The sequence below is a fragment of the Helicoverpa armigera genome, chromosome 21 (assembly GCF_030705265.1).
Source record: "Helicoverpa armigera isolate CAAS_96S chromosome 21, ASM3070526v1, whole genome shotgun sequence".
Classification (NCBI taxonomy): Eukaryota; Metazoa; Arthropoda; class Insecta; order Lepidoptera; family Noctuidae; genus Helicoverpa; species Helicoverpa armigera.
The window spans coordinates 1,834,497-1,862,477 of record NC_087140.1 but is presented as its reverse complement, the minus strand read 5'-3'; the positions used below and the strand labels follow the sequence as shown (position 1 = coordinate 1,862,477).

The following is a 27,981-nucleotide window of genomic DNA, read 5'->3' as shown; positions in this document are numbered from 1 at the left end:
ATTTGAACCGCTAGTTGTCAATTATATTAATTGCTGTCGTGCAATCCACTCGGAAAATCCTCTAGTGTGAAAGCGCAATAACATTCCTTATTCAGAAAAAAAACTGTAAATAACCAAGAGTGCCAAAATAGTATTTATTTTCCTTAAACCAGTAAATCTGTCTTCTAAAAGAGTTTTCTATCACGATCCAGATCTCAGATAACTAATGTATAGGTAAGAGTCATTAGTTCGGGACCTACTCTTTATCTGACGACGGATAACAATGCTTATCAAGGAAAAATGGAAGGAAGAAAACTGGGACAATTCTTGGAAGCAGAAAATGAACCCTTTTGATGTTGTAAAAGGGATTATAATGGGTTTTTATTTTGTTGTTAACCTCCCCTGAAAACCTTTCAGATCCTTCCGACAAAAATATGAAAACGAAGAAAAATTGTACAGATATCGTCAAATTACTTTCCAGCTCTGAAGTTGACTATTTACTGAAATACTAAAGGCACACTGCCGACTAAATAGTCAAACCGATTCGATGGTTGGCAAGGAAACCCTGCATCTAGTCAAAGTTTTCAGTCGGTCTGATACCGACTATATACCTGATCTTTATAATGTATGTACCATACTACCATTCATATTGATACTGATTAATGAGCCCAAACAAACTATCGGCCAACTAAAAGTTTGCAGTTTGCGATAGTTCTTACTGAAATAGTAAAAATATATTATGAACGAACTAACACTGTTTCAAAGTTATTATATTGTTTTATTTTGCTGTATTTGCTTAATTAATTTGATGCAAATTAGCATGGTTGTACCGAAACTATCTCTCTATCTATGTAATCCTTCAGAACATAACTGAAACTCCACAAAACAACTAGTTTTAAAACAACGATAAAGTTGGCTATTTCTTTATGTATGAAAATAATGAGTTTGTTCGTTTAAATTGGATCCGCAGATTACTAGCGGGTTTCGTTCCGAGCCAATTAAAATTAATCGTGTTGTTGCTTGTAGCTACATATTTTGGTCAACCAATCACAGGGTAAATGATATTTGACAGGAGAGCTAGTCAACAAATAACAGATTGCATAAAGTGGCGGTTTAGGATTTCTACAGAACATGACATTTTTGTTAGGTATTTACTGTAACTTAGCTTTTCTGGCAACGAATAAATAAGATTGAAAAAGGGAAAGTATTGGTTTGATAACTTTAAAAATTGACTAGCTTTTAGAAGGTTCATTCACATTATTCCGTATAATCATCATAAAATCACCTTCTAACTCCTGCGCCCCCAGTACTATTACATCACTTGCACCAGGCGCGCAGAATTCGGAGGAGCTCGTTAGTATATTAATATCAAAGAAAAATAATCCTAAAATATATATGTCACCGTAAGATTACAAACATCGTTAGATTACAATCTATCTCGAGAGATTGCAAACTGTCGAATTATTGTGAACCGTAACATCTGATTGCAATTTAACGCATTATTTGTCGCTATATTATAATCTATCGATGAGAAATTGTCAAATTGTCAACTGTCCGAAAGCTCTCCCTGATTGGTCAGTCTTTTTGTAAGATCGACCAATCAGGGAGAGCTTTCAACAAAATGGCGAATGCCGGAGCGGCGGGGGCACATTACGTTCTACCAATCAGCGCGCAAGATGCATTCCGTTCTACGCCAGTTGACAATTTGGCCGCTTTACATTGATAGATTATAGTACATCCTACTAATATTATAAACGCGAAAGTTTGTATGTATGGATGTATGGATGTTTGTTACTCTTTCACGCAAAAACTACTGAATGGATTTTAATGAAACTTTACAATAATATAGCTTATACATCAGAATAACACATAGGCTACAATTTGTGAACATATTGTTCGAAATACTAAACCTGCGCAGACGAAGTCGCGGGCACCAGCTAGTAGATTATAGTACATGGATTATATTATAGACACCGTAAGATTGTAATCTTACGGTGACATATACAAGGCATTAGAAAGTCCCATAACTTTCTTCGCATAATCATCATAAAATCTCCTCGAAACTCCTGCTACCCTAGTACTATTACATCACGAGTACCAGGCGCGCAGAATTCGGAAGAGCTCGTTAGTATTCCGCGCTAGTATTATTTAACACTTGAGCTACACGTGGTGGCCACGTGCGGGGAATATGATAGCGTTGTGTAAGGTTGCCGTTGCTAACCTGCTTTGAACTGACCTGTGCCTTTGGTTTTCTGTTGTCCTAGTCAAGTCGTTCAGTTTAATAGCCTAGAAGTTCATAATAATTATCTCAAGTCAACATTTGATGCTTTATTTATTGATTTGATTTAAAAACTATGAGATTTTTCCAGAGAGACAAGCTTGAACTCAGATACTTTCAAAATATGTATTCAGGTACCTATATTCATTTATTTACTAAGATTGATGAAAACCGTTGGAACCTCGGACCAACACACACATGGTGGTTTTCTATGACAATTGCTTTTTACTACTGGAAAATGGGCGATGACTTCAGAATGGACTCTTACGGTAAACCGACTGTTAGGTACTATTTCTTTACTGTATTGTTTTTACACCCTCTTAAAATAAATTCCGGGATAAACTCAGATCTCATAGTCCCCAAGATCCCTTTAACAAAACAAATCTTTTAGTAAGCTAATCCTACATTCGTTAGAGTGCCCGCACACTGTAAACTTTTAGTCGGCCGATAGTTTGATCGCTCATAAATAAATCAGTATTGAGATGAACGATAGTGTGTATTACAATGATCAGGAGCCGAGTAAAAAGTTTGATTGGAAGGAAATGATGGAAGATTTCGAAGGTGCTATCCATTTGCAATTTCTGTCGTGTCGTGTTTGTATTTATTGTAGTAGTTAGATTCACCATTACCATTACCTCTAAAGTAGTCTAAAGTTATAGTAAGTTCAACTCAGTCGTGCGCGCGGCCCTATGTGTGGGTAACCCTTGTACATATACAGTGACGTGACAAGAGGTACAGTCGGGTACAAATACAGTTATTTAGGGGTTGTATACGGCTGTTTAAAGTACAGTTATTACGTAATTTAGTTTATTTATTTATAATGATTCTGTATCGCTACTTGAAAAATCAAATGATGAATTTTCGGATTCGCTACTTTCAACAATGTTAATTATAAATTCTGACTCCATGTCAAAATGTCTATAGTATTCTTCTTTTTTCTTTTGTACATGTCGACAAGTATTACCCAACATCCCTTCATCAATTTGACTTAAACGTTCATTTATGAGTTTCATTATTTCCGTCTTATTTTGGTCGACATTATGCGAAGCAATATAATTTTTTAAAATTCCCCACACATTTTGTTTCAATTATTATACTAAATTATAGGTCTTTTTACATTCTTAGTCCACACATTTATTTATTGTCCGCGTACCCCGAGCTAGAAAATATGTAAGGAGTATTTAATTCATCTTAGATATTTCACTTCATTTATTTCTTAGATACTGTCAATGTCAATTTGAAAAGCCGTATGAGAAAATAATGATAAACTGTAAAATGTAATAATAAAAAGCTTTGAATGTTGTTTCATTTTTTTGAAACGCTACCTGACTCCTTAAAACATTTTCTCCGTGAAGAACTAGACATTTTCGTAAACGACTGTACCCATAACAAAAAGCGATGAGAACACGTCATGCTCGGACGACGTCACTGTCACACGAATGAAAGTTGTATATTTACAAGCCCACGCACACATAGGGCCGCGCGCAAATCTGAGTTGAACTATCTATAAGTTACTGTATTCGAAATATCATGCCAACTATCGGCCGACAATTAAGTCAACAGTCTGCACGGGTTACTTAAGGTCATAATTCGGTAGTAAGATTCCATACACACAAAAGCATGGGTATTGTATGTTAGTGTCACTTTCCCCATTGGCTCAGATTGTGTAATGACTACACAATTGCTTCATTGGATCATGCGGCTTACTGTGATATACGGGCGGTTAGTTCGGCCAACAGGTATACAATAAATAGTATTTTGTTGTAAGTAGATATAGATAGTTCAACTCAGATTTGCGCGCGGCCCTATGTGTGCGTCGGCTTGTAAATATACTACTTTCACTTGTGTGACAGTGACGTCGTCCGAGCATGACGTGTTCTTATCGCTTTTTGTTATGGGTACAGTCGTTTACGAAAATACTAGTTATTCACGACTCAAAGCTTTTTATTATTAAATATGGTTTTTCATTATTTTCTCATACGTCTTTTCAAATTGACAGTATCTAAGAAATAAATAAGGTGAAATATCTAAGATGAATTAAATACTCCTGACATATTTTCAGGCTGGGGGTACGCGGACAATAAATAAAAGTGTGGACTAAGAATGTAAAAAGAGGTATTATCTAGTATAATAATGTAAACAAAATGTGTGGGGAATTAAAATAAATTAAATTGCTTCGCATAATGTCGACCAAAATAAGACGGAAATAATGAAACTCATAAATGAACGTTTAAGTCAAATTGATGAAGGAATGTGGGGTAATACTTGTCGACATGTACAAAAGAAAAAAGAAGAATACTATAGACATTTTGACATGGAGTCAGAATTTATAATTCATCTTGGAGAGTAGCGAATCCGAAAATTCATCATTTGATTTTTCAAGTATCGATTCATAATCATTATAAATAAATAAACATTAAATTACGTAATCACTGTTTTTCTTTAAACACCACACACTCCCATATAACCCCTTAATAACTGTATTGTACCCAACTGTACCTCTTGTCACGCACACAAAGTCACTGTATATGTACAAGGGTTACCCACACATAAGGCCGCGCGCACGACTGAGTTGAACTTACTATACAGGATTATTTTTAAACGAGTGCATAACTGCTCTTCAAAATACAGAAAAATGTGTACGCGCAATACCACAGATTACTTAATAGTTAAGTACCTACTACGTAAGTCCTTTATCGGTACACTCACTATACACGCAAAAATAGATTTTCCTGTATAAAATTCATTAAATTTTTAAATCGGAATTCTCCCCAAATATTTATCAATAGGTAACTGTAATTGTGTAATGTTGTTATTAACAAATGATTGCGGTCTTATTTGTGTAAATTATGATTGATAAATTAAAGTGTTACGGCTAAATTGATATGTGACAAATATTTTACTGATTTCAACGTTAATAGCGAACCTATCAATTAAAATAAATATTATATGATCACTACCTATACTTTTAAGGACTTCAATAACACACCCTAGCATTTTCACACTAGCGGATTTTCGCCCGATTCATTAGAAAAGAGCCCCGAAAAGTATAATTTTTTACCGGGTTGCGGGAATTATGGCCCGGTGGAACTGCGAGGAACACCTGAGGAGATGGCCAAAAAAACACCCAGAGTCGACAGGAACTTCATATGTATGATTGGATTCAGTATAATTTGTGGATTTTAAAAAGTATTTCAAAACATCTAAAAACCATGGGGTTCTCTTTTTATAACGTTTTTTCGATCAAGATTTTAGTTCACAAAAAAGTTTACTTTTACTGTTTGATGTTCGTTAGAAGTTGAATGCAGACTCGTGATTGGACCGTTTTACATTGCTAAGTCATTTGTTATATTTGACAATGTCACATGGAGCGATTTTCAAAGACAATTTCTCCAAAAACATTTCATAGCCAGTTGTGAAGGTTGCATGTGTAACTGCGAAACCTCTCCAAGTAGGTAAGGTCGGTGCTTAATCGTATCTGGAGTGGTTAAATACAAGACCTTTTAATCACCAGGCCAACTCTGAAACTATGGGGTTGTTACTAGTGGCTTGTATAATGTTAGTTTACTTTGCTTTTTTATGTCCCTTGATGTTAATAATCTTTAAAATCAACATATATTCAACATAACCTATTTTTGCGATAATATGAAATAGCTCCTATACCCCATGGATTTCAGCCTGGATTTTTTGGCACCATCAAAGGTCTATCATAAAGAACCTATTGGTAACCATTTAATTGCTGTCGATCCTGGGTTTTTTTTCTATGAAAATTTGGCCATCTCCTTTACTAATAATTAAGTACATATCAAAGCAACCAATAAATCGTAATCAAACATAAACACAAACAGCAAACATTCCCACGTTTTACCGTGAAACGGAACGCAGTTGACACAGGTATTCCAGCTATTTCCCACAGGCGATGTATTAGAGCAATAATGTACTTTAATTTGCTTAAACAAACATGTGGGCGGTAACGGTGAATTGGTTAATAATGTTTACTGTTTATATCATAGAATTATAGACTGTTTTATGTAGGAATACTAGAATCTGCCAGCAGTTTTACCCGCGTCCTGTTGAAAACTGCTTCGCGTGTCCAGATAAAAAGTAGCCTGTAGCCTCTCGGTAAATTTGCTATTATCTAACACTGAAAGAATTTTTCAAATCGGTCTAGTAGTTCCTGAGATAAGCGCACTCCAACAAACAAACAAACTACTCAACTTATTTTTGACAGAAATCAATATTTTTAACAATATTACATAGATTGATTTCTCTCACAAACATATTTTAGACCCCAAAATACTTCATCTTAATCTTCATTCTTCTTCTTAATCGCTTTTATAATTTCACACAATATTACCATGAAATAAAATTATATACCTACTTGCATTATCTACCTACATATAATAAAAAGTCTTTCCATTTTCTTTCGATACGACCGCGACCCCTCAAATTAAGGACATCTCCATTGAAAACTACCCGCGATTTGCAAAATGGCTTCAATTATTGTAATAACAAATGACTCTCCACTTCTAACATTATGGAAATAACTGTCATTACACATCTTTTCGTGTAAGTTGGTGGATGGTCATTATAAGAAGGGAAGAATCTTTACTTAATATAATATAGCTTAAGAGTTTGTCTTTTTTTCGAGCTCGCTAATCTCAGGAATTACTGATCAGATTTGAACAATTCTTTCGGTGTTAGATAGCCCATTTATCGAGGAAGGCTATAGGCTACTTTTTATCCGGGTTCGTGCAGAGGTTCCCACGGATTGCGGGTGAAACCGCTGGCAGAAGCTAGTGTATTATAAAACTTAAGAGCGTATTTGTTTGAACGCGCTAATCTCAGTTTAGATTTCAAAAAATCTTTCAGTGTTAAATTGCCCGCCCATATATCGAGGAATACTATGAAGTACTTTTCATCCATGTGAAAGAAGTAACTCAAACAGAACGCAATCGGAACCACACGTGGAAAATTGGATGGTATAATTTGGTGGCTCTTTGCATAGTTCGAGAGATATTGCATTTTTTTGGAATTCTATTGTTTCCTAGTTTGTTTTTATAAAGAGGTTTGTGAGTTTATTATATTATAGAGAATTTCTTCTCGAGAACTCGAGTGAATAAGCTAGTATTATATGCTTAGAGGTAATTAATATTCAAAGGCAGCCACCGGCGAGCCTGATGACGGTATCACGATCGAAGCTGTTTGACAATTAACTGTAATGTGTTTTAGTTAAATGGCGCGGTTAATATGCTGTTAAATGAGGTTCGCTACTGTTCTAATGAGATATAGAATAGACATTAACAATAAACAAAAATTTGTGTTGTATATTGAGGACTAGCTATCTAGCTATTATCGCTATTTTACATGCATCCCGCAGGAGGAGGGAGTGGGGGAGAGGGTAGTTTCTTCCCGTACTTGGATAAAATATAATACATGCCTCTCCCTCACTCGGTGACAGTGTAACTTCCTAACAGTGAAAGATGTTTTCAGATCAGTACAGTAGTTTCGGAGCTTCTGTGGTATAAAAAAAAATCCTATGTATTATATATATTAGTATAGAAATATAGTTGCAGATTAGAACATAGCGATTTTCATACATCTTAAAACCATAGAAAAATCTGATCACAGAAACGACAACGCCACAATAATGCCTACGACATCGAATCCTCAATGAATAAGGTGATTTGTTTGACAGCTTGTCAGTACATTACTGACGCTCTCGAGGGGAACATTACTGAGATTAATCGTCAATTATTATAGGTCACATTCATTGTAATTGACATGTTACGTGTTAAGTATTATGTTTGGGTTGTGATGTGTAGTAGATATAGTGCCAATAATAATGATGGTAGTAGATTAAGAAATGTGACCTATAATATGGTGGTTGGCTATAAATGGTTATTGAAAAGAATTATAGTGTTTAATAATGAAGCTCTATAAAATAAGCACAGTAATAATATTACGGTTACCTCTTTAAATTGCCGCTTATTAGAATTTTGACATAATTTGTGCACCGATTTCCTTGTAAGTTTTCTATACTGAAATAGAAAAATGGCAAATAATAAAAATACTTCAAATCACCCTCTACTTTTAATTGACTACACTTTCATGGTGGCCAATTAAAAATTCTAAAAAAAAGCGTGGTTTTTCCTTCCATTTACGCCATAAATATAAAATGTAGATACCATAAAAAAAATATGACTAATAAACTCTACTCCATTATACTTTAATAAACCGCAGAATTTGAATGAAAACCCCATAGCTACCTCATGGCGAGACAATCCATCGTTATCTCATATTATGGTTAAGCCGCGCCCAGCCCGAATGGGCTTTTGTGAAATTATGTTCCATACTCACGGGAAAAAATCATAAAGAGTAATATGCAGAAGGGTAGGTACGAATAATTAGAAGTAAAATAAGTTTGTCTGTATTTATATAGCAAAAGTAATAGATATTATTCACTTAATATCATCATTGATACAAATAATTACCAAACTTTTGTACAACCACATGAATAACATTTCTGGATAAGCTCTTACGACGTATTTTATCCATTACTCCATATCGAGGGTTAAGAACTAGAGTAGCGTAAGGCCAAAATGACAACTTCTCAGGAGAGCCCGAAAACAACTCAAATTTACCTACTGTTATCTTATAGCTCTTTTTGTGGCGTATCTATAGTAGTTAGATATCTGATTTTTACTAATAATAAAACTTTATTTATCGGCTACAGAATAATGTAACTTTTCGGTCAATCAAAATACGGTTTCATTTTAATAAAATTTATTTTTCAAAAACTGGTTGACATATGTCATTTTGGCTGTTACATAAATTAGTGCCATAGTAGCGTATCCCACCCTTACGTTTTTTTGGCAGGAAGAAAAATTACGGAAGCTTACGAAACAAGGACCCATAAGCAGTAACGGTACTTTACGTTTATTTGGCACGAAACAAACTAAGCCTACATAATTAAACTTTCTGCGTTAATAACGTATAACAAGATACGTTATTTAAGCGATTACATTGAAGGCATATTTTGGTGTCTTATTCGCTCTGTAAATCGAGTTACGATCGTTGTGCTCGTAATTTTTTTGAGAAAATAATGTCATGATTATTGTAAGTAGAAACACTTCATTTTGGCAATAAACAAATATCTTTTTTTGTTATACGTTATTGTTGTACTAAGCAATCAACTCACTACATCGTTCCAGTTTTTTGGCACATAAAAATATGGGGATTAAATAAACGAATGGTGAAAAAAATTTTTTTTTGTATTTTTGCCCTTACGCTACTCTAGTTCTTAACCCTCGATATTGACTTCAAGTTTTGTCCTGTTATATTTCCGTTATATACAGTCTGCCATAGTATATTTTAACACCAGAATAAATATATGCTATGGCATACTGCTGACATTTAAGAAGTTAGGTATACAAATAAACTAAGTCACACAATACAAAATGAACCTTCTGTACTTACATACTCTATGCCACTAACAGTGCTGATATTCAGACAATTGTCAGTGTAAATGGCGGCCATAAACGCGCTACAATTTATTGCCAGCTAGTGTACGTAAGGAAAAATATTGTAATAGACAGCATATGTACTGAAATGAACAGTTTTTATTCGATGCATTCCGTGATCGCGTGATACTCAGTTGTTCAATTTATGTGTTTGTTGCTTTACGTTAATAGGATCCTAGTATTTACGTCAGTGCCTTGTTTTCTTTGGCTACGAGTGTAATTTTGAGGGGATATCTAACTGTGTGTTGAGGCATCAATCTATATTACCTCCTTAATTAGATTACAAATTGAATATGTATTTTAGGAATTTCTATTACTGTAGTTTTAATCCCAAAGCATTTAAAATCAACCATAACTTGAAACCACATATTAATTGAAAACAGAGCAAAAAAGACGATTATTTACTTTAATTTCCCAACACTTTCACCCACAGGAAAGTCAACAGAGTTGGGATTTACAAACAACTTGAAACAAAACAAACCGACTGTTTACCCAGTCTAGTCGGATCCAAACTCATTAGTACTTTCTTTGTTACAGGTAACACAACATAGACAAGAGATGCCGAACATGTTCGAAGCCACAAACGAAGCAGGAGTGTCCCAAAACTAACTGCCATGACATCCGAGGAGCCGATAGATGTCGTCGCCAAAAAAGACGCCAAAAAAACCGATGAGTGCGCCAACTTCGAAATACCAGAAAACAAAAAAGACAAAAGCGTAGTCGATCCAAAACAGAAACGCTCACAAGAACTCATGAGGCTGGTCTACGAACTACCCGATGACATTAAAAACCCAGAAATAATAGAAAACAACAACATGTTGAAGGAAAACCCACCAATCACGATAGTGGAGATCACAGAACAGAATGGTTGTGCCGAGTTAAATGCTACTCAATGTGATAACGATTATTTTAACGTAGACGGCAGTCCAAAGGACTTAGGCAATAAGGTGGTATACGATGTGCTAGCTACTAATGAACTGATAATGCACTGTGCTGAAGAATTCAAGGAGGTTATAGACAGATCATCACCTGACGATTGTACGGATGAAGACTTGCTAGAGTTGAAGAAGTTACTAGAAGGGAAGCCGAAGGTTTTGGATAGGTATATTCGGGAGTGTGCCACGACGGATGAGGTGACGAGGCTCCATAGTTTGACATCTTCGGGACCGCTGTCTCCGAGGCCACATCATGAGGCGAGGAGTACATCGGTGACATCAGACTTATTCCAGCTATGGCTGTCTTCATCTCCAGTGAAGGTCAGTGGTTTTTTTTTTTTTGCCTTATGACGTTTAATGTACTCATGCGTGATGATTGAATACGTAAGAAGTTAATGCGTTTTTAATATCAATGGTTAGCGGCAATATTCGGTCATTATGTTGCATAAGGAAAAATGTTTTTGACGTTTCCATTCGGGAAAACTTGTTTGGGTTTCCCAATTGTAAAGTGTGGTTTTAAGGTTTTTGTAGACTACTTGAAAATGGAATCTTGATGTAAGGCTAATGAATTCTTCTGTCTCCATTAATTACTTTATTTTTGCTACTACTGCATAATTATGAAGATTCCTAATATTCTGTTCTACAGCAATTATGCCATTAAAGTGTATTTCTTTCATCTCTCGAGCACAGTTTTTATCTCTTGCTTCACAAATAGAAAGCGTTTCTAGAATGAGATTAAAATAACTATATTCCCGTAATTTTCTTTGAGTTCCATCTGCATAAAGTAGTTCAAAGTAGCGTTTATTTTTAATTTTATGAAATAATTATTACTCTGATACGTTTCAGCAGTCTGGAATTTAAATTAAAATAAATTGTAGGATAAAATCTTCTGCTATGACTTCAGGTTTCATTTATTGTCATAAGATCTTTCTTTACGAGAAATATGGGATTATAGGAAACTTATTCCGATGTCCTATAAACTCACTTCAATTGGCAAATTATCTCATACAAAAGTCTACCGAACAATTATGACTACAACCATTTCCCTTTAAGAATTAATTAATTCCTTTCCTCGTGGTGATTATAGTAAAGGTATAAGTTAAAACCTAACTTACATTTCCTCTCACTTTCAATTAGTCACCAAAAAGGCTAGTCATTTCGTCAGGAATCCCGGGGTAGCCCCAACAGGAAAATTAATCAGGAGACTACACTTAACATAACCATACTTAGACTCACATCCAACTATTAAAGAACAAAGAGCAATTTGGAGTTAAACAATGGCAATACTTTGACCATATTTAGAAGCAATGATGTAACTTATCCATGTGGTTATGAATCTAATATTCTCAGTACATTACAAGTCAGTCGTGTCGGGATCTTGTGACTAAAGAGTTTGTGTTCTATAGTTATTTGTTTAGGCTAATGGCTATTAGAGCATGTGGTATTAGGGCTATATTAGCCAGAAGTACTATGAAGGAGGCTGCAGCTTTATATTATACGGCTGTGTATAATTATTTAATGCAACTGCATCCTTTGAAGAGAGTGATGTCGAAGCGAAGGAGGAAAGTGAAGTGGCGTGTTACCACTGTTTATAGGAAGAGAACTACGTTTGTGAGAGTGAGTACTCTAATTTGTATAGTGCGAAATATAATTGGAATTATTTGGTGAAAATTTTAGCTAAAATATGTGTAGAAGCGTGTCCTTATTCTTAACTGATAAAAGTCTCCGAAAAAAAAGTTAACTGAAAAGCTTACTCAAAAGACCTTATTAAATAAATATATTCTATGTGAATAAAGTCATTCTACGATGTAGATTCCTCCAAATCTCGGTTTTCAGGTACTAATGGAAAATTACGGTAATATAAACCTCAATGACTTATATAACACCAAAAATAAATTTACATTTCCTCTAAAAGCCCACGAATAGGCCCAAAATAAACGTAAGTACCTGGCAACCCTTTACACAACAATACGACCGAAAATCCGATTTCCTCGCACATAGGTGAAAATCTTCCCCCACTACTCAGCTTTAACGATATTTAAATTTATTTTATGTACGTCATACCTTCATCCCTACATTACCATATTATATGTATACAAAACCAGTCTAACTTAACACTTGATAGTGGTGCTAAGTTCTTAGAGAATTCAACCAACTGGAAAGGCGATGGAGCGCTAGACTGTTTCCTATATTTCTGCTCATGTCGGTTCCAGTTAGTTGCTCTAAAGCTACGTTAGAAGATAAAATGTCCAAACTCAATTGGTTTTATTACGAAAAAGGTTAAACGACGTTTGACGGGAGTTTACACCTGAAAAGCAACCTTTTCGAGACAAAGGTCCGTTTTTCCTCACTACAAACATCGACAGTCGACATCAACTTTTTTCACCGATCACACTGTCATTTTCTACCTTAACGTTGACAAAATCTTCGAAAATATCGAAGGAGCCATAAATAAGAAGAAGAAGGTCTATTTAACTTTTTAATTTCTTGACTGCCACGATGGTCTCGTTGGTTAGTCGCGTAGTTGCTGTGTACGAGGTCTCGGGTTCGATTCCTGGGATGGGCCGAAATCGCTTCATTTTAGAAACGTTCACAAAGCAGTCCAGAGTCTGGAAGTTGGCGGTGTTATACGTAAAGCCGGAGTCCGTGTGATGGTTATTAAACCTGCAGCTCGTTCAATAAGAAGAAGAAGAAGTCTTATTTTGTTATAACAAAGACCATATAATTATACCGTTTACCTATAGGTCTAGTAATAGTGGTTATGTATCCAGGTAGCGAAGGTTGTCGATATCAATCGCGTAGCTCGCCACTCGATAAAGATAATATGGTAAAAGCATTTCGAGTGTTGTGTCCACTTTGCAGCGCGGATAGTCATGACGCGGGGTATAGAGTAACGAAGGCGTAGATGCGGCATGTTTTACTGTCGCATAATATTGTAGGTTGTCGATGTAGAAATATTAAACTTTTATATGTAGATTTTATGGGTTTCAGACAAAATACACTAGGTAATCAACATCATCTACCTTAATATAAAAGGCTTTCGTACTTCTCTTTCTTTTTTGGTACTGTAGGTTGTATCTCTCCACTGCACCCGCTTTCCTCGTTTTTATTTTTAGGGATGATTGTTCGATCAACAGTTTCAATCTTAGGACTTAATAAATATGGCGGCTTGACATATTTCATACACAAAAACTATTGAATCGTAAAACATGTTTTTCAGAAAAAAATCTGTCGATTGAAAAATCGGCTCTTAATTATCCATTTAGCTACTTGTATAAAAGTACCCCCTAACCCTAAACCCTCAGATCTAACTGCTGCTGATTACCATCTGTTGGTTAACCCTGTGGATCGATCTGACCAATAGCCGCGAGCCATTCGGCTAACCGCTTTACTTGACTAAGCTAAGTTTAAGATAGCAAGCGTTTTGTTTGTGTTGGTTAAACTATTAGCTTGTATTCATTGGGTTTGTATATTATCTTTAATTTATTCACGTATATCAGGCATCATGTACAGCTACATAACTATATGTAATAGGATAACCAACTAAATTCGTTTTAACAATTTATGACTAACTGTTTCTCGCTTTTTTGCCGGGGTCCCTGGGGAAACTTTTTCCTGTAATAGGATAAACTATAGCCTATGTTGCCTTACGGTTGTGCCACTTTCCAAACAGTGAATGAATCGATTTTCAAATCGGTTCATTAGTTTTGGATCTTTAAAGGCACAAACTAACAAATAAAAAAAATCTTTAACATTGTCTTCTAACCAAAAACCAGGTTTAAGCATTTATACCTAAATTACCTCATATTCTACCGTAGATCTATTTGCTTCGACCATCCTAGTCGCGTTTCACGTTAATATACAACACTTGAGGCGGTAAAACATAGTCATTATCAGATAAGATAGTCACGTTAAATTGAATCGAATCCCACACTTACCTCCGTGCCCGATGATAGTGCCGATATACGATATAGCCAGGCTTTATGTATTTACATAGGTCTCAGTACACCTATATCCTGTTTCTGTGGCTTATGAAGCTTAATTTGATCAAATATTGTTCCCAAACTTACTATTGGCATAAAAATCCGATTCAAATATGACAAAATATAGTTTTAAATTATCTGTGCATTATAATCTAGGTTTCTTTTTTGTTTCTTTGTTTGTTTGTAGTAAAGACTCCGAAAGTACTAGACTGGTTTGGAAAAGTCTTTCACTGTTGGAAAACTAGACTATTCCCGAGTATCCTAGGTTTATGTGGGCAGTAGTTCCCACTGGCCGCGGGTGAAAATGCGGGAAGCAGTTAATTTATAACAAAGGTAATTCAATAAGGCTTGTGTTTAAACACCACCCAAAAAAGTACCTATTTTACTACCAAAAAAATTCTAAACGGTTACCAAAATGGATAAATGGTCACCAAATAACGTTTCCAAAAATATTATTAGATAAAACCATTTTTTCATATTATTGACTACTAAAAAAATATATGGACGCCTTTAAAATACACTTTAGACCAAATATTATATATTGTCACTTCTCAGATGTTACCAATTATGTAATACCATGACTCCTAATTTGGTAATTTTTGTTAGACTAAAAAAGCTAACGATCGCTAGAATATTTCCCAAATACCAATTAATATACTGGGGTTCCCAAACGTACGTCGCTTATTTATTGTTATATGAATTTGTGTGTAACTCAGTGCGTTTAAAATGTAAGCACGCAACATGCAGCAAGCATGGCTTCTGTCACGGCTCCGGCGCTGCAGGGCTCCGGCGGTCCCATGCGAGCTTATCGTCGCAGATGGTTTTCACGCTCACCACCGCAGCTTCGGCTTGCTGGCCGGCTCCGCCGGCCAGCCTCAGCCGCAGCGGCGAGCCTTAAAACTACCTGCGCCTCAGCTCGCAGGCCGCCTCGCCCCTCCGCGCCTACGCGGTTTTGAATTGCACTCTAGGGGTAGGGCAGACAAGACTACGTGGAGTCGGTTTTGCAGCGATTCGTTTTCGTCACTAACTTTGATTTTTGGTAGTAATATTAATCTTTTAGTTGGATAGAATTTGGTGACCATTAATCCATTTTGGGAACCAAAAATAATATGTGTGCGAGATTCGCGATTTTTCTGATGTTATTTTATTTTTTTTGGATCATAATGTTATATACTTTAGTGCCCTTTTAATAAAGTCAATTTATTTTTTTTGGAGTTGTTTATTTTATTTGGTGCCTCAGCTTAGAGTCTTAAAAATATTTTTGGTGACCGCCTAAATTATACCCATTCGGCAATTCCTTCACAACTTTCAGTGTGGTACTTTTTTGTTGTTTACAGTGTAGTTTCAGCACAATACGTTTATGTACAAACTGGTGGCTATTTTCATGGAAGTAATGCTGTTACGCACTAAACTCCAACGTTATGGAGAATATCGCTTTGTAGTGCGATATTTACATGTTTTCAAGGCTTCACACAATATGTGGACACTATTGTAGTCGCGCTTTATGGGGCAGTCAGATTTTTATTGTTCAGAACACATTTTATGAGTGAATTCTTATGAACATGAAATTCATAAATAGGTCATCTACATCCATCCTCCGAGCCTTTTCCCAATCATGTTGGGGTCGGCTTCCAGTCTAACCGGATTCAGCTGAGTACCAGTGCTTTACAAGAAGCGACTGCCTATCTGATCTCCTCAACCCAGTTACCCGGGCAACCCGATACCCCTTGGTTAGACTGGTGTCAGACTTACTGGCTTCTGACTACCCGTAACGACTGCCAAGGATGTTCAATGACAGCCGGGACCTACAGTTTAACGTGCCATCCGAAACACAGTCAATGGTGTCTAAGATATACTGAGAAAGTACATACAAACTTAGAAAAGTTGCATTGGTACTTGCCTGACCCGACGACTATATAGGTATAAGTAGGTCATCTATGTCTTGATAAATCAAAACCTATATTGTGCACATAAAGTATGTCTTTGATTGTGCAGTTTAAGAGTTTATTTGGCAAAATGGGATAATAGAAACCTATAGCCTCCCTTTTTATCCTACTGCTAGAAGTAGTCTCTTCAAACCCGGAACCGTTTTAGAAACGAGTTCATCTTAATAATACAAATAAAATGTTGTTTTGTACTATAACCGTTCCTACTTTCTAGCCCTCGTAGACAGGCATAGATTCAAAACGCCGAACTCTCACAAAGAGTTACCCATCTTAAAGTCCTTTGTCATCAATACGAGCTTGTCATCCCTACTCCTCCTATCAATAGTCAGACACCACCTTCCCGTAGATCGCGGATCAAAAGCTATTCAGCACTAAATAAACTTCGTTACCCCAGAAAGGGTTGCCTATTACCACCTGTACATCTTTTAGAAAGACCCACCTTTTCAGTGCGCCTCAATTTGAAAGGTAAGGGCCTTTCATTGGCTTTCATGAAGTCATTTTCGCGTATGTTTGGTGAAATTGATATTATTTGTGTAGGTAATGGGTGTTTTTGCGAAATGTCCGATCTTTTTAAGTCAGTCTTGCTAGGTATCGGGTTGCTCGGTAATTGGGTTGAGGAGATCTGACAGGCGGTCGTTCCATGTAGCACAGTGGGACTCAGCAGCATTAATACTGGAAGGCGAACCGAGTTTTGGAAAAAAGGCATAGAACAGGTAATAGTTCAAATCTAGAAACTCAATGATACAAAATATATACCTTCAAGTGACTCTCCACTACTGGAGATTAGTCATCAACTCAGCTAATTTACTCACATTTTGAGCCAAAGGGAACAGTTTCAAAATAGAAAATACCTGTCCACTCTTGGAGGTTCCACAGCCATGGACGTATTCTTGAAGTACATAATACACCACTGACTAAATTAAACAAGATAAAATACACGATATCGCTACTGTACAAAATTTTATACACTAGACTGGATGTCATGGCGAGATTTCACCAAAATTGTGTCCGCGTCGGCTAGTCCACAGCTAGCATGTGGTCGCGCACAAAGGCTGGAATTTTGCACACATTTTGGAAATGCTCGCATTCAATTTGTTTGCTAGAGCAAAGTTTGTTGTTAGAGCGAGGAGACCAAAAGAAATATTTGTGTGCGTTACAGCACCGTACACTGTGAAATCTCGACTTTGGGCTACTGAAGCTGTAGTGTGCTTCGAAAGAGGACCTGAAACTGAAAGGCCATTTTAGGAAATTAGATTATCAGTGTAAACTTTGAAAAAATGAAGTTAACGACGAATTTATATGTGTATTTCTTTATCTCTTAACGGTTCCTGCGGTTCAATTTGTGTCCTTTCATACTGCCTATATCCTTTTTCACGCTCTAGATACCGTGTGTCTGTATACCCCTTTAAATCGATTCAGAATAATAGTTATGCTGTGAAAGCTCGACATGTAGGCAGAGTTGCTTTCATTTAAGTATAATTAGTAAGTGCTTATAAAAATATTCAAACCGTTTTCGCTAAAGATCCATTTTAGCAAAACACCCCACTTCGTTTCCTCCCCGAAATCACTCACTATCACTCGCTATCAGTCGACACGATAAAACCAGCAACAGCATTATATTAACGTCCTAATCTAAATTAAATCGCTTCCATCAGCATTTGCATAATATCTCACTTACATCTTGAAGAAACAATTTCTTCTCGATTATCTCCCAAATGGGGGAAGGGGGGCCATTAGGAATTCATTACGAGTGACGCCTGTTCGCCCGAACGAGACAATGTACCCTCTGTGTTTCTAATGAAGTATTACTTGTTTAGGGATGGACTGGTTTCGTTGTATCGATAATGTTCTTTATTGAGATTAAATGGAATTAGGTTGTAGGTTTGAAGTAGGTTGAAAGTTTGATAAGAATAAGAATAAGAATCTTTATTTGTATGAAACACGGGGTACATAGGTGTAACATTTGTTAGGTATAAGTTCTGCATGTTTCGCCGTAGCATCGGCATACAAATATAAATAAAAAACGCATATAACAGCTAGAACTAAAATTAAAAACAAATAACAATTTAAAATCTTAAAAACTAATAATACAATATTAAGAATTTATGGTACCTAACCTAAACAGTTTTTTCCTTATGAGCCATATACTCAGCCATAGAATAGAAACATTTCTCTAGAAGCCATTTCTTGAGCACATTCTTAAATTTATACAGTGGTAGTTCCCTTACAGTTTTAGGTAGCTTATTAAATATTTGGATAGCCATACAATAACAGTTCCTTTTAAACAAAGTAGTCGACATCATAGGAAGAACCAACTTACTCGGGTCTCTGGACAAATACTTTCTGGTTTCGCTAACTTTCTTGATCAAATTCTGCAGTTTACTTTCTGGATGAGTTTTGTATTCTCAAGTCGATTCTTCCTGATAAATTGATTGCAAGTTAGTATGATTGACTTCTGAGTAGAGTGCACTTGTAGTTTGTGTAATTTTAACACTACCTAATACTGGAAATAAAGTTTATTATCACTGAAAATCTTTTCTAAATAAACGTCTCTTTAATGGCAAATTATCCACACCCACCTTTTCAAACTTAAATGGGCACTTACATTTAGGTCGATACAGCAAAACCACACCTTTAAAATCATCATCACGTCTTCGCACTTTTGTTTCCACTTTAAATTTATTTGAGATTTCCCCGCGGAAGCCAGCAGAACAATAAGATGGTAACAATGTGTAGTTGCCGTTACTCACCGCCCCCCATTCATCCTCCGTGCATCCCTCAGGACAGATGGAATTGTATTTCTTTGAGTTATTACGTTACTGGTGAATATAATCACTACGAATAACACAGATCTTTGTTTGGAATACATGCATTAGTGGTGTTATTTGGGTATACGAGAAGCCGGTCAGGTCATGCATTGCTCTCGAAAAACGGCATGAGATTTTTTTCTAGATCAAAGCTAGTATTTCGAAGTATGAATTGCATCAAAATGATCTGATAACTGACACGAAAACATTTTTACATCGAATATATTAGTTTTTCTTACTTTCAAAACATCATAAATTAGGCAACATCCCTAAAGCGATCCCAATTAATGCTTAGTCTATACATAAATAATAGGAAGTAGTATTTGTTACGCAATAAGGAATGGCTCGCTTACCTTTGTAGCGATAATGTTAGGCAATTGTTTTATCGGATATTGATTCAATGTATTTTGTTGAATCCACGTTTCCTTGGAAATTGGGCTTCCGAGAAAGGTGTTCTTTTTTGTTTGGAATATTTGTTCGAAAAAATATAAAAGTTCCTACTAGAAACTATTTTTCGTAAAATACTGCCTATGACACCTTTTTATGTGGGTACGAGAATTTTCGAAATTGATTCAGACAATCCAGAGATTATCCCCAACAACCTAAAAGCCATCACTAGATTTCTTACACAAATCTAACTTAACTTTTGTTTGCACTTCGTATGAATTGGTTTATACAGTTCTGAGGTACATAACGATTGCATAGGAAGCACACATAAGCTGAGAGCACTAAGCTCAGTAAGCCAGGTGTTAGGTCGTCTGCACTGATTTAGTTAGATTCCCTAACTACAGTTGCGACAAGGTTGTTACTGTTGACTGGAGAGGGAAGAATATTATGCTTTATGTGTCTGACATACTATAAAGCAACAGAAAATAACATTTATTAAAAAAAACATAGACGTCACTGCGTATGAAGACAATATTTTCAGCCCCTTCTGACTCTGTTCTCAATAAACTCAAGAACGAGTTTTCAGCTTCCCATATGGTATTTTCATGTGGTATTTTACAAATATCACGTGAAGACGGGTCGGGCCACTAGTGGGACCACCAAAAACAGTAAAAACTGACGATATATTACTGTAGGTAGCCCAATAAATTACCTACGAAATACCAACCCTAACCTATTTTCATTCACCAAAGCACCTAACACGATATTAATGAATAGTAACGGTTAAGCCACAGTTAAGCCCTAACTGACAAGTAACGCGCCCTCACACGTAACTCGCTAACTTTGTATGCAACTGTAATTAAAACAGCATTTAACAGACGCATGCGGGTGGAGGTGAGAGAGGTGGGGGGTTGGACGTAATGTGGTGGAAGGCAGAGGAATCAGGTGTGGAAAGATGTGACTACGTGGTCAGAAGTTGGTAGTGTAAAACGTGAGATTGTGAAAAAATGATAGCTGATACTTAGTAGATTACTTAACTATGTATTAGTTCAAAGGGAGAAGTTCTTCTCGTTCCTGAATAAAATATAGCTCATTGTAATCAAGGATAATGTAGTATTCTTATAGTGAAAGCTTTTTGTAATGATTGGTCACAAACATAGGTTCATACATACGTCATTTGTCACAATTATCCATGTGTGGGCAGAAGAAATACCTTAGGACACGGGTAAAACTGCCGTTGGAGGCCAGGCGATATGATAATAGTCTAATTGATAGAGTTAAGTCAGTGTCTCTGAAACCTCAAAGTCTATTCATCTGCATCTATTTTAAAATTTCAAGTAAACTAAAAGCACAAAGCAATAATTTGGAATAAAACATGCAAGTAGAAACATAAGCTAGCCGCTTCGAGCCGTGGGCGGACATCAACGTTGATTCTACAGAACTTTTCACTGAAGCGAGGAATGTATGCAGTTTCACTTCGTGAAAACCTGTGAACAAACAACTTTTATGGATGTTTAGCTGCTATGAATTTTGATGGTTTTGTGGTTTGCTTTTATGGTGGGATTTATTTTGAAGAGACATTCGTTAAATTGTTAGATGTCCTCAAAAACAACCAAGATTTTCGAAAAGGTGTATAATTTAGTCAAATATAATCGAGAGCCTAAATAATAAACGTGTACACCTACTTACGTTACATGACCATGCCTAAATCTCTCTGATCGAGTTATCTTCCGATACAGCTCATCGTCAACAAGGATTTGAACCTCCATACCAAGGGCAACTTAGTGATATCATTGGAAAGAGTTACCGCAGTATAAATAAAAATGGTCTCCAGCAGGTATAGAGGTCAATTTTGATCTGTAAAAGTGTCATTTCATGATGTCATATCATCAAATCCATCATGCCAATCTTAGCTTCATCATACAAACAAACAGCAGCACCTTTATCTAACACAAGTATAAACACAACCCCAGTGGACATGCTTTTGCTGCAGTGGCCGGTGACTGGTAAGTGCCGCGAGTGTCAGTCCGCTACAATTTGTGAACTGTCCGCGATGCTCTTTGATTATGTCTGGCCTTTGAATAGCAAGTTATTTTGCCATGCATTGATATTTTTATATTAAGGCTCTGTTAGAATCATTTGATTCAGTTTATGGATTTGTATCATCTTTTGTTTCTATTTAGATAATGTGGTTACTAGGTGAAATTACAGTGCCAATATTTTTGTGGCGTCCCCAAAAATTATAGCAAAATCAGCGTCATTGAAAATAATCGTAAACATTAAGCTCTAGACCGTTAGTTCTACTGCTACCGATCTATAAATTACTATTGATCTGGAAAACGAAAATGCCACTTCTAGATGCAAAATATTAACCCCAAAATAACGACCACACTTCAAAACCAATTTCAATACAACAAAAGCCAATATTGAATATAACCTGTCTGCAAGCTAATCGGAGCCACATACAGGGTGTTCCCTCGAGCGTGCAAATGTAGTGGAACATAAAATCCAGCAGAGAAGCCGAATCGATAGCGTCGAGTCTGGAGCCGTGTCAGACGCGAATTTGTTCACAAGCGCTACGTTTGCGATCATGCGATATTTTACTTGCAATGGGATAGCATTTGTTTTGGGTGGTTGTCTTTTGTTGTTGCAGTCGTTTGTTTGGCTTTCGTGTTTGGTAAGCATTTTAGAATACCCTGTTCATCCTTTTTCTTGAAAAGGTCGTTTTCTGTACAATACCGCACTTCAAAGTCAAAGTATTTCTTTTTAATATACATATCTTGATATTTATTTACTCATCAATATACTAAATTAAAAACTACTTTTTGGATCTGTTTAAGCCAATTTAAACAAAGACACAAGTTAGCGCAAGCAAAATACGCCACTAAAAATCTCGCCATCACAAAACCAAGCAAAAAATCACTATTTCTAAACTGCCCAAAATAGTGGCAAACACAATAAAAAAACTGTCGCCCTCACAATCTATCACACGAGCAATAAATCTCTCACAATACAAACACTTGATGATAGAATTTTCTTCAAAAATATAACTCAAGCCGGACCACATAATAGTAATTGGGTGCGGAGGTCGGTACGTTAAGCAATTTGACAGGCGCAGATAGGTGAGAGCCAAACTTACTGGCTTCCGATATGTTACGGGTCGTGTGTTCCAGAATATTCCGGGAACATACGTATCTTGTTGGTGATACGTGGAGGAATATCGGATTTGGAGTTAGATTTTTAATGTTTTGGGTATTTCTGGTTTAGGTACCTAGAGGTTCTTTTGGTTTTGATGATGAGTCTCTCATTGTAAAATAATATAACGTATATTCCTGATCATAACTGATTCACAATTTATTATAATAACTGTTTTTAACTTGTCCACTTTCAACCTGCCCCATGAAGTTACATAACATGTCATGTTCGATGACCGAGAAAGGCAGTAAGGCAGCACAATAATAAATTAAAACATAATTAAATAATACATTTTAAAAATGCTTACATTTCTAGTGAACAACCGACTTCAATAAGAAAAACCACTTAAGAAGTTCCATCTTTATGCTAATCAGAGAAACAAAGACAACAAAATCTGGAAGTCCCAGTCGTCGGGGCAATAAATTATCAAATCCAAGAGCTGCTGGCACGCACATTTATTGGTGTATTGACAAAAACGAATATCTGCGACGTGACTAGAAATGTACCAGCGGTTATGTGTCTGACTTAAGACGTGACATAATGCTGGGAGGGTGGGGATTAATCACTCCAGTTTTTGGGGTTCTTTACGTAAAGGGTGAAAGTACTTCTGTTACTGTCTGTGTCTTCAGGGTGATTGTTTGCTTGATATTAATAATTCTTTGTGCGTGAGATCCATTCACATTTCCCTATTTATTTTAATGTTTGATATTGGACCCATCATCATCATCATCAGATTATGGTGGCTACTGAGCCAATGCGAGAAGGTTAGTAAATTGTGACCAAAAATCCGAAGATTTTTTTATTATCGTAAATAAGATACAATATAACCTACCATTTATTATGTAACTAAGACTTTTTTTCATTTATTACCTAAGCCAGCTTCGATTAAAAGTATACTTTCGCCAGGTATATCAGAATTTCATTGATACAAACTAGAATTTTCCATCAATCAAAACGAAAGCTACACAACTTCGCCGCCTACCAAATCAATCACGCGACTCAACAAACTGTTTAAGTAAATAAAACTCAAATTCTATCGAGTGCGGCGTGTCGACAATTTGTCACAACACTGCTGTGACGTCACGCATCGGTACAAATTTTATGGCTTCTCCTGTACCAACTCGGTACACTGCGAGTAACATTTTCGATTACCTTCGTATATTATTTCTTGTACCTCTGGGACAGGTAGGTACAAAGATTTTTTATGGTTTTTCTTCCATATATTGGATACGTGATTTTCTATTCGCTCATTTTGTGATGGAATATTTTGCTCAATTTCAGCTTCTTTATAAGCAATTTCGTTATCATTTAAAAGTCCATTTAGACACCTTTTTACTTATAATTCTCCTAAATTGGAGTATTGCGTCGTTTTTGCAATTTTTGCGTCGAATATTTTATGTTTTGTTACGAGTTTTTGCGTGCTACTTGGAGCTACGTACGTAACTTTTGTTTTGACAAAACCATTTGTTGTGCTATGACGCAGAGAAATGCGCAGTTGTAAGACCTGGTAAAACACCATTTTTGTTTATGGAAATGCTAAATGAACTAAGCTTATCTTACACTATACGTCCTACATACTTATATTGTTCGTAGCAGAACTTATATTATTGGAGGACTAGACGTGGCATACTCAGTTCCAGGCATCTAGTGATATATTATGCAACTTCTATACCTCAGAATTTGGTACTTAGTGTCAAAACGTGTCAAGAATATCACGATATTGCTACAAGAGCATGCTTACATTAGCCACGAAGCCTTATAGGTACCCAAACTTTAGTAAAGCCCTGTCATTAAATACCAGTTGTTCCGAAGCCCGGTTGACTAGCGCGTACTAATGAACGGGGAATAATTACAAAGATCGTTATTAAAGAACTTTGAGCAAGTTTGAAGTAATTAGCAGCGGTAATATACGGAGGAGATGAGATTACAAGTGTGCTAATGACGGTGCTGTAATGAATTCGGGATTTTTGATTATTTGAGGATTTATTTGAAGGTGGTGGAACAATGCTTCGATTCAGTATTACTGAATACCAAAGACATCCCGTAGTTGGTACAAATACGTTTTAGCTAAAAGGGCATAGATACTAAACAACAACTACGTTCCTTTCCACTGCTTCAAAAATAGGGAATAATGAAAAATTGTGGCTTTTCTCATAAAATTATACCTGATCTTACTCTAATAAGCACGACATCTTCAATTGTTAGAGACACTTTTAATTTCTCAAACACTTCCCATTCTAACGCTCTTATATACAAACAACCACAGCCCACAATATAATAAAAAGCACGATGATTTTATTTCAAACAAATTGATTGTCGAAAGTGAAACCTGCGAGCGATGGCTCCGCGGGGCTCCCGTCACTTTTAATAACTGAACTCTAAGCTTCATCTGTACTGACGGCTGAATCGATGACTGACCACGGTTGACAGGATTCTTCACAAACAGTTTTTGTTTTATTTTATTTATGAGGGGTTTTATTTGTTTTTATTTTTATTGTTGGTGAAATAGAGAGTATACTTTATTTTAATGAACTGGCCTTTACACATCTACATAGCTCTTTACTAAACATTTTGGGATCTGCTTCCAGTCTTAGCCTGATGTAGCTAATTTCCAGTGTTTGACATGGAGCGATTGTCTATCTGACGTCCTTTAGCCAGTTACCCGGGTGAACCGGTAATACTGTTTGTCACACTTTCTGATTTCTGACCCGTAACAACTGCAAAAAATGAAAAAATTACCAAAGATACAGAATTTTGGCTCCTGTATATATATATTTATTTCCTTTTTCATCTTACTTCCTTAAGAAAACATCAAAAATGTTAGCAGCACCATTTATACCGGTTTCCGAAAGCCATAACTCACTTACAATCATTTATCATTGAACGTTAGCGGGTCCTTCGCGAAAATCTTTCTCTTACAATTTATTTGTTGTGACGACAAAATATCATGAAAATAGAATTAAGATTCAGTACTGTTGAACAGAAATATAGGTTATAGGTATGTTATGCTTAAATACTTAGTTATGTACAAAACAAACCAATATGTATCCGAATTGTGAACTTCATTTTTGGGAAGTCGGTTAAAATCATCCTTGTTTTGAATTCTGATGTAAAAGTAATCAAACATTAGAATTAATAATGAGTTGTTATCCGAATATCTAAAAAGTGTATTTGGGATTTTCACGACCCTTGTATTTGCGTTATTAATTTCTTATCAACACACCCAGGCCCGCCGCTAGCTGTTTGTTCGCCCGCGTGCAAAACTGATTATGCCGCCCTACGACTACATACGTTTTGTCTTGAAATGTTCAGATTAACCTAAGAAGTCCTGGGTCAGCCCATAAGAAAACTAAGCAATTGCTTAGGGCGTCAATGCAGTGCAATCATTACCCAAGTGGCCCCTATGTATTGAAAGATTGTGATTAACTTAAACTACTTAACGCACTTAAATATCTATAACAATGTTTAAAGTCAGTAAAATATGTTATTTAGTGGGTTTCCCGTTGAAAAGTCAACTCATAAGACACATTTCATATGTAAGGATTAAGGAAGCGTGAGCGGAGAGAGCGCGAAAATTTTTTAGTCTAAGGACACAAAATAAATAAAAAACACTGTAAATTAACAAAGCAAAGTTAAAAAGTAAGATATGCACAGAAGTGAAGTGCAAGAGCCGCGAGCGAAGCGAGCGCGATTTTTTCCTTAGAGTTTTCATGAAGTAAACATATCATAAAAAGCCATAAAGGACGTGCACGAAAAATGTTTTTTCTGAATCGAATGCCTCAACAATTAAACAAAGATAAAATGCAATATCGGACATGGAGCCGCGAGCGCAGCGAGCGCGAATTTTTTTTGGGGATGCAAAGGGTGAAACAGTCAAAAATAGGAGACGACCAAAGCTTAGGGCGGCTTTTTCCGAAATTTTATTGGTTTAATTTTGCCGCCCCCTAAATGTTAAAATAGCATTTGCCCTACGCTACGCCACTGGTTGACCTTAAATCGTTTTTAAGAATCTTTAATTTTGAAAATGTCCTTTCAACAGATGTACCTAACTGAAACTGGCAGTGTAAGTAATATTCTTAGCGCTATTGCTGTGTTCTGAAATATTGAAATCAAATCATTAGTAAAAAGATATTGTATTTTTTAAATATTACGTGATAACTCGCTAGAATTGCCGCCCCCTAGGACGTGCCGCCCGCGTGCTGTGCACGCGCTGCACGCCCGCTTACGGCGGGCCTGAACACACCACACCTACTGCTTGGTTTAAAACGTTCATTTAACCGTCAAATCCGTAGCGGACCCCAATCGGGGTCTGAACATCAATGTCACCGTAAGCTCGGTTTAGACCCCAATTGGGGTCTGCGAATCAGTCATACACTTTCCTAATTATTTACGCTCATATTTATTTTCTTTCCAATCAAACCACATTTGTGAGTACTAAATGAAATAACTAAATAAATTTAAATTATTTTTACGCATTCAAACCTTTCATATTTAGCATCCCGTTAGAAATATACCTTTTTAAAATCCAATCGTAATTACCGGGAATTCTGATCGAACTCGCCATGTTTGTTTACATTAGTTGTTTTTTTAAATTTGAAGACGCATAGACAAGATGGCGACGGTGATAGAAGTTTTGCATCGAATGATCCGATTCGTTAAAATAAAGAATCGATTTAATAATTGTATATTATAATATTACTAAATTGCACTTTTGTATAGGTACTTACCATAATCTGAAAATAAATTAGGAAAAGTAAAATGACTTAATTTATTTTGAAAAAAATGCTAGAAAATCAGTGGTAGAAAATAAGTTGTAGCCGGAATAAAAAAAATCTTCGGTTTTTAGGGTTTCTGAAGACGGCAAATGAAGACTTATTTATTTCTTCGGGTGTTTTATGTGCAGGATTCCTGTAGACCTGCCAAACTTAATGGCGATTCGTTACTTCCA

The 27,981-nt window shown here is 36.1% G+C and overlaps 1 protein-coding gene across 4 annotated transcripts in view; it reads left to right on the top strand.

Moving 5' to 3' along the window:
• Positions 1-27,981, top strand: part of LOC110375912 (cGMP-specific 3',5'-cyclic phosphodiesterase) — a 122,480-nt gene that overhangs the window by 61,484 nt on the left and 33,015 nt on the right. For 3 of the 4 annotated variants that reach the window (XR_010277516.1, XM_064040048.1, XM_064040049.1), the window contains exon 2: positions 10,318-11,036. Coding sequence is in view for 3 of the 4 variants with exons in the window: in XM_064040048.1 (XP_063896118.1) it covers positions 10,395-11,036 (642 nt within the window). In the remaining variant the exon portion in view is untranslated. Of the gene's footprint in view, positions 1-10,317; positions 11,037-12,076; positions 12,333-27,981 lie in introns of those variants that run through there. The other variant, XM_064040050.1, reaches the window with a different exon arrangement.